The 16,444-nt window shown below is 43.3% G+C and overlaps 1 protein-coding gene, 1 non-coding gene and 1 pseudogene across 3 annotated transcripts in view; all 3 read left to right on the top strand.

The window, feature by feature from the left end:
• LOC148151211 (S-adenosylmethionine decarboxylase proenzyme-like) overlaps positions 1–9,830 on the top strand; it is a 42,546-nt gene extending 32,716 nt beyond the window's left edge. For both annotated transcript variants that reach the window (XM_087983212.1, XM_087983218.1), the window contains exons 3-8: positions 1,014–1,116; positions 2,197–2,239; positions 2,706–2,850; positions 2,931–3,023; positions 4,176–4,331; positions 8,098–9,830. In XM_087983212.1, coding sequence (XP_087839338.1) covers positions 1,014–1,116; positions 2,197–2,239; positions 2,706–2,850; positions 2,931–3,023; positions 4,176–4,331; positions 8,098–8,238 — 681 coding nt within the window. In that variant the 3' untranslated portion in view covers positions 8,239–9,830. The remainder of the gene's footprint in view (positions 1–1,013; positions 1,117–2,196; positions 2,240–2,705; positions 2,851–2,930; positions 3,024–4,175; positions 4,332–8,097) is intronic.
• Positions 9,831–13,172: 3,342 nt separating this feature from the next.
• LOC148151210 (5S ribosomal RNA) lies at positions 13,173–13,291 on the top strand. Its single transcript, XR_015756311.1, has one exon. It is a non-coding gene; the product is annotated as a 5S ribosomal RNA (ribosomal RNA).
• A 1,546-nt stretch (positions 13,292–14,837) lies between these two features.
• LOC148151209 (5S ribosomal RNA) lies at positions 14,838–14,946 on the top strand (annotated as a pseudogene).
• Positions 14,947–16,444: the final 1,498 nt, after the last annotated feature.

Here is a 16,444-nt window from a genome sequence, read left to right as displayed (position 1 = left end):
CCTAGCTCCCTGAATTTCTGCCTTAAATCCCCATCTCTCTTCCTGCATATGTGGACCACGACTTGGGGCTGCTCCCCCTCCCCCTTAAGGATCCCCGAACCCTGGCACCTGGGAGGCAACACACCAACCGTGAGTCTCTCTTGTCCCCACAGAACCTCCTATCTGTCCCCCTAACTATGGAGTCCCCAATGACTACTGCTCTGCTCCTCTTCCCCCTTCCCTTCTGAGCAGCAGGGACAGACTCTGTGCATGAACCCTGTGCCCCACAGCTTTCCCCGGTAAGTTGTCCCCCCTCAAAACGGTATCCTTATTGTTGAGGGGAATGGCCACAGGAGATCCCTGCACTGCCTGCCGGTTCCCTTTCTGTCCCCTGACTGTAACCCATCTGCCTTTTTCTTGTACCTGAGGAGTGACTACCTCCCTGTAACTCCTCTCAATAACCCCCTCTGCCTCCTGAATGATCCAAAGTTCATCCAGCTCTAGCTCCAGTTCCCTAACGCGGTTTTCGAGGAGCTGAAGTTGGGTGCACTTCCTGCAGATGTAGTCAGCAGGGACACCCTTACCTCCCATATTCTGCAGGAGGAACATTCAACTGTTGTAATGGGTATAGCTAACAAGTGAACTAGTGAAAGTTAGAGTGGTGGCACAAGAAACTGAAATGCAAACGATTGTAATGTATATACAGGGGATGAAATGATATCTGTTATAATGATTTCGTTCTAATAGTGTGTTTGGCATGCAGCATAGTATAATTGACATACTTCACAATTCAGAGTTTCATAATCCTTAAATCACATCTGCACAAATTGGCTTCTGTCAATCTCTGGAACTTCCTGACTGCAGCCAAACGTTTTAAAAGAAAACTGACACTAGCACATTGTTAGGAAGTAACACCATATGTCTTGTCTTCACCATTTGTTGAACATTTAGCAGCTAATTTTAAGAGTCACTACTTGTGTTGTAAAAGCTCTAAATCCACCTAATTGAAATCTGTGCGTGTAACTTAAATACAGGATTTCTTCTATTCCCGCAAAAACTTTGTGAAGCCAGCACATCAGGAATACCCACATAGGAACTTTCAGGAGGAGGTAGAATTTCTGGATATGGTGTTCCCAAGTAAGTTCAACTCAGAAATTATTGAAGCTAATAAAATCTTCAGTGCTGAATCTGTTTGCAAATTTGAACATATGTGAAGCAAGGTTGAAGAGTGGTGCAGGAAAAGCACAGCAGGTCAGGCAGCATCTGAGGAGCAGGAAAATCGATGTTTTCCAGGGGTGTTCCATGAAGCACTCTGCACATTAGCGTCCTGTCTCCCCAAAGTTGAAAATGAGGGGAAGTGAATGGTAGAGAAAAGTGAACTGAGGAATAATTCAGCAATCGAGACTCAATATTACTTCGATAACAAAAAGACTGATCTAAAGACTGCATCTGTAGGTGTATATCACTTGTAACAGAGTAGACATATTGATGATAAACATTGAAGCAAATAAATATAATGTGCCAGCTGTTAGAGATGAGGCTGCAGGATGCCAGATTGTGTGCTGAAGTTGAAGAATAGTGACATTCAAAAAAAAAATTGGAAGCAATTTGGAGGGGGTAGCATTATTCAAGGGTAGCATTTATGTAACAGATTCAGGAGATTGGGATGTAGAATCGACAGTGAAGACAATGACATTTAATTGGAAATTTCTCAGTTTAATAGTGGATGTTACACATGCAGTTAGTAATTCGGGAAGAGTTGAGTGAAGTAGAACTGGATATTGTCAGCGTACAAGGGGAAAACATGTTACTATTTCAGTGTTTAAGGGCCACATGTAGGTGGGAGATAGGTAGTGAGGGACACTGGTGGTCATGGCGTTGGAGCAGCAGAAAGCCATAACCAATAGAAATGAGCTCATGTTTGGTTGTTGCAGCCAGCAGTGGCTGGAATGTATATCTAACTTATTTGAACACAACAGATGATTGTCTAATCACATTTCACCCAGTATCCTGAGTATTTTTTCAGGAGAATTTGGATATGTCAAAACTGCTATAGTCTGTTCAGTTGCCTACCTGTATCAAAACATTAAAAGTTTGTTATCTGTGGCCACCTATCAATCTTGCTTTACAAGTCAATTCAAAAAGATGGTGCTTGACTTGGAAACTGAAATTATTGTAGCATATTGGTCTCTAACCGTGAGCATTTATTCACTCCAGATGGGGCGGCCTATTGCATGGGACGTATGAATTCTGATTGCTGGTAAGCTGAAATCTTCCTGCAAATTTTTATGGACATGGATCCAATTAACTCAGTGCTCTGATTTGACCTTTTAACCATTGTTTTGGAGAAGTTTCAGGAAAATGCCATCAGAACAAAGGAAAGAGAACAAGACAATAAGTCACGTATGACTTTACCAACTCTCTGTCCCAGCTTATTGTGAAGTTAGGTTAGTTACAGATGACTTTGGCTGTGTCCAGGTTGGTGCAATTGTGTTGTACTTCAGAATGACAACTTTTTTGTATTTCAAACACTGAAAGTCAGCCTTAAGCTCAAATCATAATCATATTCCCACATGGTTCTGTTTACAAGTCTTAAGCAGTTGTTCTGTTCTAAGTGATAGGTCTCATAGTTGAGTTCTGTAGAAGTGCATTTTGCTGAATGCTTACCAATTATGAATTTTTAATGTAAAGTTTCATTCAAATATTGTCATTGATGTTTGATCTAGGTATCTTTACACTCTGGATATGCCAGAGGATAGTGGGATCAAACAGCCGGATCAGACACTTGAGGTTCTGATGAGCGAGCTTGATCCAGTTGTCATGGACCAGTTCTTCATGAAAGATGGTGTTACTGTAAATGATGTCACTCGAGTATGTATGAAATAAACTTTAAAGGTTAAAAACATTTTTTTTAATCTCTGGAAGCTGAAACATGGTGGGTTTTTTTTAAGATGAGTGGAATTCGTGACCTGATACCAGGTTCAGTCATTGATGCCACACTGTTCGATCCTTGTGGGTATTCAATGAATGGAATGAAAGTGGATGTAAGTTTGCGTCCTATCTTGAACTTCTAATTTTTTCCTATCTGTGTCTCGTCTCTTCCTCCTGCCCTCCCCTTCCCTCATCATCAAATAAAAATGTCTCCAAGTTAGAAGGCATTGCATCTCACGAGCTTGCCTTGACTTATTCTATAAGCACCCAAAGTTTAACTGACTAATACAAATGAAATGTTTTTAGCCAAGAGAAATCATTTTGTAAGAGTCAATGACAGTTGTCCATTGTGTGAAATACTGTGCCCTTTTCACATTTTCTGAATGAAGTGTGCTCAGACAGCTTTTTAATCAGCTATGCAATTTGTTCAAGGTTTATACACTTGACAAGCATTTCATTTGAAAAATCATTTTGGGATGCCGGCTATTAAGAGTAGTTTTGATGGCCTAGACAAATGTAGCTTGTTCAGGTTGCAGTCTTTAAACATGAGACTTACCATATCTCTCAAGCTGAAGTGTATTGCAAATGAAGATTCTTTTCCTTGTTTTGGAAATGATGCTTTTGTGAACTTCGAAGTAAGGGTGTTCACATCTCAGACCAGTATATTTTCTGATCTTGCAGACAAGATAGTTGCAAAGTGATCTGTGCACTCACAGGATATAGCTGTCCTGAATGCAAAAGGAAATCACACTTGGCTACTGTTGGCTGCAGATCATACTGTGTTGAGAACAATTGTGGATTACAATGTGTCCTACCAGAGTTGAGTTTTTATGGAATGAGGATCTTTCTCTTCAAAGTTACGGGACAGATCTTTAAATACATTTTCCTGTGGGATCACGTGGGATTCTTTTAGTACATAAAACATCTTTTTAATAGCATACATTGCTGTTTTTAACAACCTAGCTGAATGAGCTTACCAGTTACTTAGAAATTAATTTTTAAATGCAATCATCTGTCTTTATGAATATATCAAAATCCTGAAGGAGAAATGAAAACATTTGAAGGTTCTGATATGTTATTGAAATCTGGAGTAGGCGAAGGAACAGACTTTAAAATTCACTTGGCTGTTTTGTGCTACTTCAGGACCACTAATGTAATATGCAAATAATGCAGGGGAAATGTTTGACTTTAGAATCTTTTCTACGGAATTAATAAAGTAATTATAACTTAACTGAAATGAGTCATATAATGCTTTGTCTTTTTAGGGAACTTACTGGACAATTCATATCACCCCAGAGCCAGACTTCTCCTATGTTAGCTTTGAGACTAACCTGGCCCAGACTTCTTACGATGACCTAATCAGAAAAGTGGTAGATGTCTTCAAGCCAGGGAAATTTGTCACAACCCTTTTTGTTAATCAGGTGAGATTCTAGGTTTTTCTGTAAAACGAGTATATGGTTGACCTCTGAAATAAAGTAGACAAATGCTTAGAGCCCTCAGGCGAGAGCAGTATTTGTGCCAGGAGAAACTAGAGATAATATTTCAGGTGATCTTTGATTGAGAGAAGACCAAGTGTATTGGACCACTTATGCTCAAATCCCGACCATGGCAGGTTCAAATTTTGAACCATCTCTCTCAAATCAGGAAATAAAATGATATATTTAAGTAACAAAGGAGTCATCAGATTGCTGTTAATATTCAGTTATTTCACTGACGTCTTTTAAGTAGCCTGTTGTCCTTAAAAGTCTGCTCTGTTACAGTCCACACAACAGGGAATGAGTATTAATTTCTGACATTCCCAATAATGTATATATTTCAGGACTGGATTACTTTTAAAAAGATTTGCCAATATTTCTTCCGAATACTGTTAGAAGCATCGGAGTTTAAAAAGCATTTAGAATAGAAGTTACAACAAGTGCAATGTGACAATGGCTACATAGTTTGTTGCAACTTGACTAGAAATGCAGAAACTCGACATGAGGCTCAGATGGAGCACTGGTGGTGTAGCCCGCTTTCTATTTGTTTGGGTGTCCTTAGGTTGGTGCTGTCATTTCCTGTGGTGATGTCATTTCTTATGGTGGTTATTTCCTGTTCTTTTTCTCAGGATAGTAAATGGGATCCAAATCAGTGTTTGTTGATAGAGGCTAATCATCTCAGCACCCAGGTGCTGCTGTTTGATCAAGGACATTCTCTTTATAACATCAGTAGTGGGCATGTTTACAGATGATGAGTGTTCGCTTCCATTTGCATCTCCTCAAATAGTGAAGCAGTCGATCTCTATACAGAGCAATACAAAAAAAGGAAAGGTGGCTCAACCAGTATGAGATCAAAGAAGTGACACACAATTGCCATGAAAAGTCACAAGACTAAGGACTGGTAGCAGTTTTAAAGTTAGCAAAAGAGGAAGGGAAGGATCAGGGGATATGGGATTGGAGTATGAGTAAACTTGTATTAAAAGTTAAAACTTATCTAAAAATGTAAAGAAAAAGGTATTTGTAAAGACAAATGCAAGTTCCTTACAGTCGGGTGGCACGGTAGCTTGATGGTTGTGCTGCTGTCTTACAGCGCCAAGGACCCAGGTTCAGTTTCAGCCTTGGCCACCTGTGTGTGTGGAGTTTTCACGTCCTCCCCATCTCTGCATAGATTTCCTCCCACAGTCCAAAGATGTGCAGGTTAAGTGGATGGGCCATGCTAGTCCATAGTGTCCGAGGATATGCAGGCTAAGTAGGTTAGCCATGGGGAAATAGGGTAGGGATGCTCTTCGGAGAGTTGGTGTGGACTCAATGGGCAGAATGACCTGCTTCCACACTGTAGGGGTCCTATGATAGAATGAGGGGAATTATAACGGAACAGGAAAGACCGAAGAATTGAACCCATTTTGCTCCTTGTCACAAGAAAGGACCCAATTTCTAAGATATGTTAGTGAGCCAAAGTTATGATGCGGGGGAGGAATTGAAGAAAATCAACATTAGTTCAATTTTAAAAACAGTGCTGTATGTTTATAGGGCTAAAGACAGATAAATCCTGGGACTTGCCAATCTGCAGTGCAGAGTACGGAATGAAACAGCCTTGAGGTAAAATAGGTTCTGGAGCAATTCCTGTGAGTTGCAGGGTGGCAATTGTAAGCTACAAACTTTTTAAAAGGAAAGAACAGAATTACGGAGCAGTTAGCCTCCCCTCAGTATTGGAGGCAATGCTGGAGTTTAGATATTTTGTTAACTACTCACACATGTTATCTACTAATGGAGTAGGTAGGACTTGAACTTGGACCTCCTGGCTCAGTGGTAAGGACACTAGCACTGTGCCACAAGAACTCTAAAGTTATGTACCTAGATCAATGAGCCTGCTAAGCAGCAAATGCTCACTCTTATAAGGTAGGTGATAACATTTGGAACAATTGGAAAGCATTCATGTGATTAAGGTCATAGGGTCATAGAGATTTACAATATGGAAATAAGCCCTTTAGTGCAACTCATCCATGCAGACCAGATATTCCAAATTAATCTAGTTACATTTTCAAGCACTTGGCCTGTATTCCTCTAAACCCTTCCTATTCATATAGCCATCCAGGTGCCTTTTAAATGTAGTAATTGTACCAGCTCTCCATGAAAGAAAGGGAATTCATGGTTCACAAATCTTCGAGTTTTTTTGACAATGTAATTAATAGAATTAATGTGTGGGAGCCAGTGCATGTGTATTTGGACTTCAGGAAGGCTTTAGACAAGGTTCCACATCGGCTACTGGCCAACGTTAAAGCATGTGGATTAGGATAATGTACTGGCACAGTTCACAGACCAGAAACAGGATGGGAATAAATCTGTCTTTTTCCAGATGGCAGGCGGTAACGTGCTGCAAGGGTCAGGTCATTGACTGCAGCTATGGGCAATACATATAAATGACTTGGATAAAGGATCCAATTGCAATATTTCTAAGTTTGGGAACAAAACCAGGTGGGATTTAGTTGTGAAGATGAAAGGACGCTTCATTGTGATCTCAGCAAGTTGAGTGTAGGAGGAAACACATGGCAGATACAATATAATGTGGATAAATGTGACATGCACATCAGTGTGAAATGCAGAAGTGCAGACAATTAAATAGTGATATATCAGAGGGTGTGTATATACAAAAGAATGTGTTCTCAAATAGCAGTCATTGAGGACTGAAGTTATGGGCATTTCGTTCATAGGGTGGTCAGCTGTAGAATTTGCTGCAAGTCTGTGCAGGTGGGGCACTCAACTATATTTGAGAGATTGCTAATTTTTTTGGATTTTAAAAACATAGGGAGAAAGTGGAATTATGGCATTGAAATTGCACATGAGCTGTGATCATATTGAATCTTCTGTTCTTAGTTTCTATCTTTCCACGAAGTGGTCAGCATTCCAGTTTGGTTGCATGTGTGGTAAGTAACAGTTGATCCCAGACAATGGCCCATTTGCCCGAAGAGATTCGGTGATATTGCCATCGCTCAATTCTCGTCTGAGCATTACAAGAGATACCTTTGACCAGAAACTGAATTGGACTAGCTGTAAATTCTGAGCTGTCAGGAACAAGACAGATGCTGTAACAAACAGTGATCATCGGAACTACCCAAACTTGGACACCATCTACAAAGTCCAAATCAGGAATCTGTTGGAATAGTCTTCATTTCCTAAATGAGGCTTTTTAGCCTCATCTAAGAGACCGTGGGTTACTTGTGCACAGTGGCAGCTAAATGTTCCAGTTAAAAGATAAACTGCAGCAACTCACCAAGGTTTCTGCAATTGAACTTTGTGGATGTGACTGTTGCCACTTAGGCCAAGGCCTGCAGACATATTGGAACCATATTTAAAGTTTTTTTAACCTTTGTGACTTGGAACGATGTTGTCCTTCCTTCACTTGCTGGGTCAGGAGCCTACAACTCTAATATTCGGTGGAACCTACACTGCAAAGTGGGGAAGTTGAATAAGGTCACGCCATCTTGGGTTTTCAGGGATTGGCAGTGCTTACATCTGAAGGAATAAAAAGTCGAGCAGCCTAATCTACTGCAGGCTAATCCATTTTTTGGAATTTTTCAAACTCTTTATAAAAAGTGGCAACAACTATTGTGTTCTTTTCCATGGAACTTTTGTATAGCATTCACTGGATGTTTGAGTTTATAAATTGTGAGACCCACCTTTGTTGTAATGCGTTGTTTTTGTTTCATTGCAGAATTCCAAATGTCGCAATTCATTTTCTTCTCCCCAGAAAATTGAAGGATTCAAGCGCCTCGATCGCCAGTGTGCCCAGTTCAATGATTACAATTTTGTCTTTTCTAGTTATGTCAAGAATTGTCAGAGACAGCAGAGTTGAATAACAAAGATGAAAAAACGTAAAAAAATGTGCAAGGTAAATGGTGGCTGTCCTCTAGTTCAGGCTAGTAAGGGCCACACTTCACACTGCCACCATTTCATCCATTTTGTAGGCCCTGTATGTAACCACAATAGAATTGTGTCAAGTTTGAAATGTAACTGTCCTTGTAACAAAGAGTTGGAAATCTTGCATGGATGCCCTTTTCTCTGTTTAGTTATGCTAGGTCATTCTTGCTGTAATATTGAAGTGCATGTAGAGCAGTTTGGTGCTTATTGTTTACAATTATATAACACTTGCAAGTTTAAAAATGTACAACATATAGGTTTTCTACAAGTGACGCCAAAAATTCTCCACAGACAAGGTTTCCGGCCTCATTAGGTGAGGGCCCTGATATGTTTAGAACAGTTTATTTGCTTGTTTCCTCTCCATCAGATGTCGTTAAAGAATCGGAAGTTCTTCATTTGTTCATGTTGACCGTATGCCCAGACAGCTTGTCAGGAATTTGAGCAGACTCCTAATATGACGAGTATATTATGTTAGGATTCTTGTTTAGCTTTAATTCTTTAGCAAACTAGTTTCTCACGGGGGAAATAATGGATTACTTCATGAGTAGAAGTATTCATTGGCTGAGAAAACTGCGCATTCTACTTTAAGCACGCCAGGGATCACCGACTCCAGTTGTTTCATATGATTTTCCCCATTTAAAAATGAATAGGCAATATAGAATCTACTTGTTCAGTTACAGTCACTTTTGCTGTAAGTAACCATAATTCCTTGTGTATTGTGAACATCCCATGATACCTTGTGTATTTTTTTTCCTGTCTCACTTAATACATGATTTCTGTTAATTTGTTACGGTGTGTGCAGATAGTATGGACACTAGAAATGGCATGGCCATAAAATATAATCAGGAAGATGGGGTATTAATTATAGGTGTTAAAAATACCTTCACGGTTTTAGTTCATGGTTACTGATTTTTGGAAATTTGGCCTAACTTGTAGCAGGGGTTCTGAGTTTTGATAAGCACGCATAGGAACATGATATGGCATTTTTCCCAGGAATGGGGGGAATGCTCTTGGTTGGTTGGTACCATTTAATTACAGATCTGTTTGTTTAAATGGTTGGTATATTTCACCACATTTATTAATTATAAGGTTCTATTTATAAACTAAAAGTTATTGGCAGTGATTACTGTGGCATTGAAAACATCTGTAAAGACTGCCAGTTCGTTGTGGACCAATCATTCTTTATTAATGAAGACATTCTATTCTTCAGTGCTGAGGTTCCATAGCTTTCCATTTCCAAAATGTTTTATTCCAGTTTGATATGGATTGAGGTGCTTATACCTATTACAGTTAACTAAAACAGTTATTACATTTTTGATAGAGAATTTGAGTACTGATTTGTAGCCTTTACTGTGAAAGATGAAGTTAATTTGCTCATTACATTTCATTGTATCTGTTAAGGGGGAAATTTTGGCGCCATTAGAACTTTGTTGCCAAGTTGTTTAAAATATTTTAATTCAACTTCTGAAATCTTTTGTCTATACTGCAAACAAAATGCTTAAATAAAATTAAGATTTATGGAATCTATTAATTTGACATCTGCTTTGTTCATTTCCTCAGTATTTATCTCAGTGCAGTGAACTCACACCAACTTAGTTATTTTGTCTTGCATGTTAAATGTGGGGTTAATACAATATTAGATGTACAACAGCCAAGTAACATTTGAAAGAATACAATCTGATTACAGTAAAATCTGGATAATTTGAATCCTGGGGATCTGCCCACATGCTAATATTAGGCAGAGCTTTGTAATAGCTGGGGAGGCCCTATCCTGGCATGAAGTCAATTCACCTCCAAATGCTGTTCTGTGTCAAAACCAATGGGTTTAACTGCAAATTTGGAGCAGGCCCTTTGCACCTTGAAATTGCTCAGCCTTTCTGTAATGATTACTGCACAGGCCTACCTATCCAGGATAACGTTTCCTCCGCTTGTTAATCAACAATCTACCTTCCAGTAATATCTACCTTTCTTTTTTTAAAAAGAAGCACAGCTTCTGCTCACATCACCTTTAGAATTCTAAAGAGTCACTCGTCTCTGAGAGAAGGTTTCTGTTTGTCTAAAGTGGGCAGTGACTCAGTTTGAAACAGTAACCCTGGACCTAGACTTTCCAACAAGGAAACATTTCACAGGAATTAGGTGTACAGGACAACCTCGATTATCTGAACGACATGGGCAGGGTGTATTTTTTCAGATAATCAAATGTTTGGATAACAGTTTGCCTAAGCATCAGGACCTTTGAGAGGGACCGTATTGTTGAAGAGGAGAGTATGAAACGGACTGGTAAGCTAGAGGAGATACTTGTTAGGAAGGAAGATGTGTTGGACATTTTGAACAACTTGAGGATAGACAAGTCCCCCGGGCCTGACGGGATATATCCTAGGATTATGTGGGAAGCAAGAGAGGAAATTGCAGTACCGTTGGCAATGATCTTTTCGTCTTCAGTGTCAACGGGGGTGGTACCAGGGGACTGGAGAGTGGCGAATGTTGTGCCCCTGTTCAAAAAAGGGAATAGCGATAACCCCGGGAATTACAGGCCAGTTAGTCTTACTTCGGTGGTAGGCAAAGTAATGGAAAGGGTACTGAGGGATAGGATTTATGAGTATCTGGAAAGATACTGCTTGATTAGGGACAGCCAGCACGGATTTGTGAAGGGTAGGTCTTGCCTTACAAGTCTGATTGAATTCTTTGAGGAGGTGACCAAGCATGTGGATGAGGGTAGAACAGTGGATGTAGTATACATGGATTTTAGTAAGGCATTTGATAAGGTTCCCCATGGTAGGCTTATGCGGAGGCATGGGATAGAGGGAAATTTGGCCAATTGGCCAAATTTGGCCAACTGTTCTCTGATGTACTGCCTCTCCCAACGTTGATGCCTTGTCACGATGCTTGAAATGTAAATCCTCTGTCCCTCTCCAGGAATGAAACAGAAGAAACACCAGGCCTGGTGTGGTTCAGGAGCAGACCACATCGCTGGGTCACATCCAACTGTCCACAATCTGCTGTCAGTCCCCCACAACCCAGAACTGACTTGTAACATGTCAGAACACTGAGTGGTCTTTTGCATTTAAAGCTAGTCACCTTTGACTCCAGGAAACTCTCATGGATTCACACTGAGGCTGGCAAATGTTTCTTCAGCAATTAAGCAGAAATGCAAAAGAAATATGGTTGGAAAATTGCGCTGAATCGGTTCCGAACCGTTTATGTCTGTCCTGAAATACTGGAACAAATCATCTACACATTACTCCTAAGGAAGCATTCAAACGCTATAGTATCATCTCCCTGTTTTTGGATGCATACACTCAAGGCGTTGAGCAACATGAAACCACAGGGAAGATCGAACAAAAACATAAGATATCTTCGACATGATTTCAACATGTCTGAGCTCTGACACTAAATGCACTCGGGAAGCAGGGGCAAGGGCTGGCTGAAAGGCAGCTGGAGGGACAGGGAGGGGAGGAGAGCGAAGCGCTGCCAAAATCAGCAAGAAAGGCGGAAAGAAAGGGATTGGGGCTGCACGCTGTCTGCGGGTGGCAGTCAGGAAAGGCGGACAATAGACAATAGGTGCAGGAGTTGGCCATTCTGCCCTTCCAGCCTGCACCACCATTCAATATGATCATGGCTGATCATCCTTAATCAGTATCCTGTTCCTGCCTTATCTCCATAACCCTTGATTCCACTATCCTTGAGAGCTCTATCCAACTCTTTCTTAAATGAATCCAGAGACTGGGCCTCCACTGCCCTCTGGGGCAGAGCATTCCACACAGCCACCACTCTCTGGGTGAAGAAGTTTTTCCTCATCTCTGTCCTAAATGGTCTACCCCGTATTTTTAAGCTGTGTCCTCTGTTTCGGCACTCACCCCGCAGCGGAAACATGTTGCCTGCCGCCAGAGTGTCCAATCCTTTGATCATCTTATATGTCTCAACCAGATCCCCTCTCAGTCTTCTAAACTCAAGGGTACACAAGCCCAGTCGCTCCAGTCTTTCAGTGTAAGGTAATCCCGCCATTCCAGGAATTGACCTCGTGAACCTACGCTGCATTCCCTCAATAGCCAGAATGTCTCTCCTCAAATTTGGAGACCAGAACTGCACACAGTACTCCAGGTGTGGTCTCACCAGGGCCCTGTACAGCTGCAGAAGAACCTCTTTGCTTCTATACTCAATCCCTCTTGTTATGAAGGCCAGCATGCTATTAGCCTTCTTCACTACCTGCTGTACCTGCATGCTTACCTTCATTGAGTGGTGTACAAGAACCCCCAGATCTCTCTGTACTGCCCCTTTACCTAAATTGATTCCACTTAGGTGGTAATCTGCCTTCCTGTTCTTGCCACCAAAGTGGATAAGGATCCATTTATCCACGTGAAAGTGCATCTGCCATGCATCTGAGCACTCACCTAACTTGTCCAGGTCACCCTGTAATCTCCTAACATCCTCATCACATTTCACCCTGCCACCCAGCTGATGAAATTTGCGAATGTTATTGCTAATACCATCTTGTATATCCTGAAGATAGATTGTAAAAAGCTGCGGTCCCAGTACTGATCCGTGCGGTACCCCACTGGTCAGTGCCTGGCATTCCGAAATGGAGGGGTGGAGGAGTGTGGAAGGATGAGAGAATGCAGGCTGCGGCCCTATGAAGCAGGGGGAGGGCTTGCAGTTGGCCTGTGTGGGGATGTGGGAGACTACAGGAGCCTGGTGGGCAAGGGCTGGCCTGAAAGGCAGCTGGAGGGACGGAGGGAGGGAAGCACGCACGGAGGAGGAAGAGCAAAGAGAAAAGAGAAAAAAAAGCCAAAGGGGATAAAGAGAAAGAGCAAGAAAGAAAATGTGGCTGGCCAGCACGCTTTGAAGTAGGGAGAAAAGGCAGGGGCCAGCGCCTACGGCCATACTAGTCTGAAAACGCCCGATCTCGTCTGATCTCGGAAGCTAAGCGGACTCAGGACTGGTTAGTACTTGGATGGGAGACCGACTGGGAATACCAGGTGCAGTAGGCTTTTTCCGCCAGCAGTGGCTGCTCAAGTCACCCCTCTGCACTTGTCTTGTGCCAGGCAATGGAGCGGCAGGTTATTTTTGCTGCTGCTGCTGTGCCTGGCATCAGTCTCCTGCAGGCACGAGACACGGAGGGGAGGAGAGCGGAGCGCTGCCAAAATCAGCAAGAAAGGCGGAAAGAAAGGGATTGGGGCTGCACGCTGTCTGCGGGTGGCAGTCAGGAAAGGCGGACAATAGACAATAGGTGCAGGAGTTGGCCATTCTGCCCTTCCAGCCTGCACCACCATTCAATATGATCATGGCTGATCATCCTTAATCAGTATCCTGTTCCTGCCTTATCTCCATAACCCTTGATTCCACTATCCTTGAGAGCTCTATCCAACTCTTTCTTAAATGAATCCAGAGACTGGGCCTCCACTGCCCTCTGGGGCAGAGCATTCCACACAGCCACCACTCTCTGGGTGAAGAAGTTTCTCCTCATCTCTGTCCTAAATGGTCTACCCCGTATTTTTAAGCTGTGTCCTCTGTTTCGGCACTCACCCCGCAGCGGAAACATGTTGCCTGCCGCCAGAGTGTCCAATCCTTTGATCATCTTATATGTCTCAACCAGATCCCCTCTCAGTCTTCTAAACTCAAGGGTACACAAGCCCAGTCGCTCCAGTCTTTCAGTGTAAGGTAATCCCGCCATTCCAGGAATTGACCTCGTGAACCTACGCTGCATTCCCTCAATAGCCAGAATGTCTCTCCTCAAATTTGGAGACCAGAACTGCACACAGTACTCCAGGTGTGGTCTCACCAGGGCCCTGTACAGCTGCAGAAGGACCTCTTTGCTTCTATACACAATCCCTCTTGTTATGAAGGCCAGCATGCTATTAGCCTTCTTCACTACCTGCTGTACCTGCATGCTTACATTCATTGAGTGGTGTACAAGAACCCCCAGATCTCTCTGTACTGCCCCTTTACCTAAATTGATTCCACTTAGGTGGTAATCTGCCTTCCTGTTCTTGCCACCAAAGTGGATAAGGATCCATTTATCCACGTGAAAGTGCATCTGCCATGCATCTGAGCACTCACCGAACTTGTCCAGGTCACCCTGTAATCTCCTAACATCCTCATCACATTTCACCCTGCCACCCAGCTGATGAAATTTGCGAATGTTATTGCTAATACCATCTTGTATATCCTGAAGATAGATTGTAAAAAGCTGCGGTCCCAGTACTGATCCGTGCGGTACCCCACTGGTCAGTGCCTGGCATTCCGAAATGGAGGGGTGGAGGAGTGTGGAAGGATGAGAGAATGCAGGCTGCGGCCCTATGAAGCAGGGGGAGGGCTTGCAGTTGGCCTGTGTGGGGATGTGGGAGACTACAGGAGCCTGGTGGGCAAGGGCTGGCTGAAAGGCAGCTGGAGGGACGGAGGGAGGGAAGCACGCACGGAGGAGGAAGAGCAAAGAGAAAAGAGAAAAAAAAGCCAAAGGGGATAAAGAGAAAGAGCAAGAAAGAAAATGTGGCTGGCCAGCACGCCTTGAAGTAGGGAGAAAAGGCAGGGGCCAGTGCCTACGGCCATACTAGTCTGAAAACGTCTGATCTCGGAAGCTAAGCAGACTCAGGCCTGGTTAGTACTTGGATGGGAGACCGCCTGGGAATACCAGGTGCAGTAGGCTTTTTCCGCCAGCAGTGGCTGCTCAAGTCACCCCTCTGCACTTGTCTTGTGCCAGGCAATGGAGCGGCAGGTTATTTTTGCTGCTGCTGCTGTGCCTGGCATCAGTCTCCTGCAGGCACGAGACACGGAGGGGAGGAGAGCGGAGCGCTGCCAAAATCAGCAAGAAAGGCGGAAAGAAAGGGATTGGGGCTGCACGCTGTCTGCGGGTGGCAGTCAGGAAAGGCGGACAATAGACAATAGGTGCAGGAGTTGGCCATTCTGCCCTTCCAGCCTGCACCACCATTCAATATGATCATGGCTGATCATCCTTAATCAGTATCCTGTTCCTGCCTTATCTCCATAACCCTTGATTCCACTATCCTTGAGAGCTCTATCCAACTCTTTCTTAAATGAATCCAGAGACTGGGCCTCCACTGCCCTCTGGGGCAGAGCATTCCACACAGCCACCACTCTCTGGGTGAAGAAGTTTCTCCTCATCTCTGTCCTAAATGGTCTACCCCGTATTTTTAAGCTGTGTCCTCTGTTTCGGCACTCACCCCGCAGCGGAAACATGTTGCCTGCCGCCAGAGTGTCCAATCCTTTGATCATCTTATATGTCTCAACCAGATCCCCTCTCAGTCTTCTAAACTCAAGGGTACACAAGCCCAGTCGCTCCAGTCTTTCAGTGTAAGGTAATCCCGCCATTCCAGGAATTGACCTCGTGAACCTACGCTGCATTCCCTCAATAGCCAGAATGTCTCTCCTCAAATTTGGAGACCAGAACTGCACACAGTACTCCAGGTGTGGTCTCACCAGGGCCCTGTACAGCTGCAGAAGGACCTCTTTGCTTCTATACTCAATCCCTCTTGTTATGAAGGCCAGCATGCTATTAGCCTTCTTCACTACCTGCTGTACCTGCATGCTTACCTTCATTGAGTGGTGTACAAGAACCCCCAGATCTCTCTGTACTGCCCCTTTACCTAAATTGATTCCACTTAGGTGGTAATCTGCCTTCCTGTTCTTGCCACCAAAGTGGATAAGGATCCATTTATCCACGTGAAAGTGCATCTGCCATGCATCTGAGCACTCACCTAACTTGTCCAGGTCACCCTGTAATCTCCTAACATCCTCATCACATTTCACCCTGCCACCCAGCTGATGAAATTTGCGAATGTTATTGCTTATACCATCTTGTATATCCTGAAGATAGATTGTAAAAAGCTGCGGTCCCAGTACTGATCCGTGCGGTACCCCACTGGTCAGTGCCTGGCATTCCGAAATGGAGGGGTGGAGGAGTGTGGAAGGATGAGAGAATGCAGGCTGCGGCCCTATGAAGCAGGGGGAGGGCTTGCAGTTGGCCTGTGTGGGGATGTGGGAGACTACAGGAGCCTGGTGGGCAAGGGCTGGCCTGAAAGGCGGCTGGAGCGACGGAGGGAGGGAAGCACGCACGGAGGAGGAAGAGCAAAGAGAAAAGAGAAAAAAAAGCCAAAGGGGATAAAGAGAAAGAGCAAGAAAGAAAA

The sequence above is a fragment of the Chiloscyllium plagiosum genome, unplaced genomic scaffold, assembly GCF_037043375.1.
Source record: "Chiloscyllium plagiosum isolate Xiang-an unplaced genomic scaffold, Cpla_swu_hap1 HiC_scaffold_3, whole genome shotgun sequence".
In the NCBI taxonomy this organism is placed as follows: Eukaryota; Metazoa; Chordata; class Chondrichthyes; order Orectolobiformes; family Hemiscylliidae; genus Chiloscyllium; species Chiloscyllium plagiosum.
This window is presented reverse-complemented; position numbering and strand designations above follow the sequence as displayed.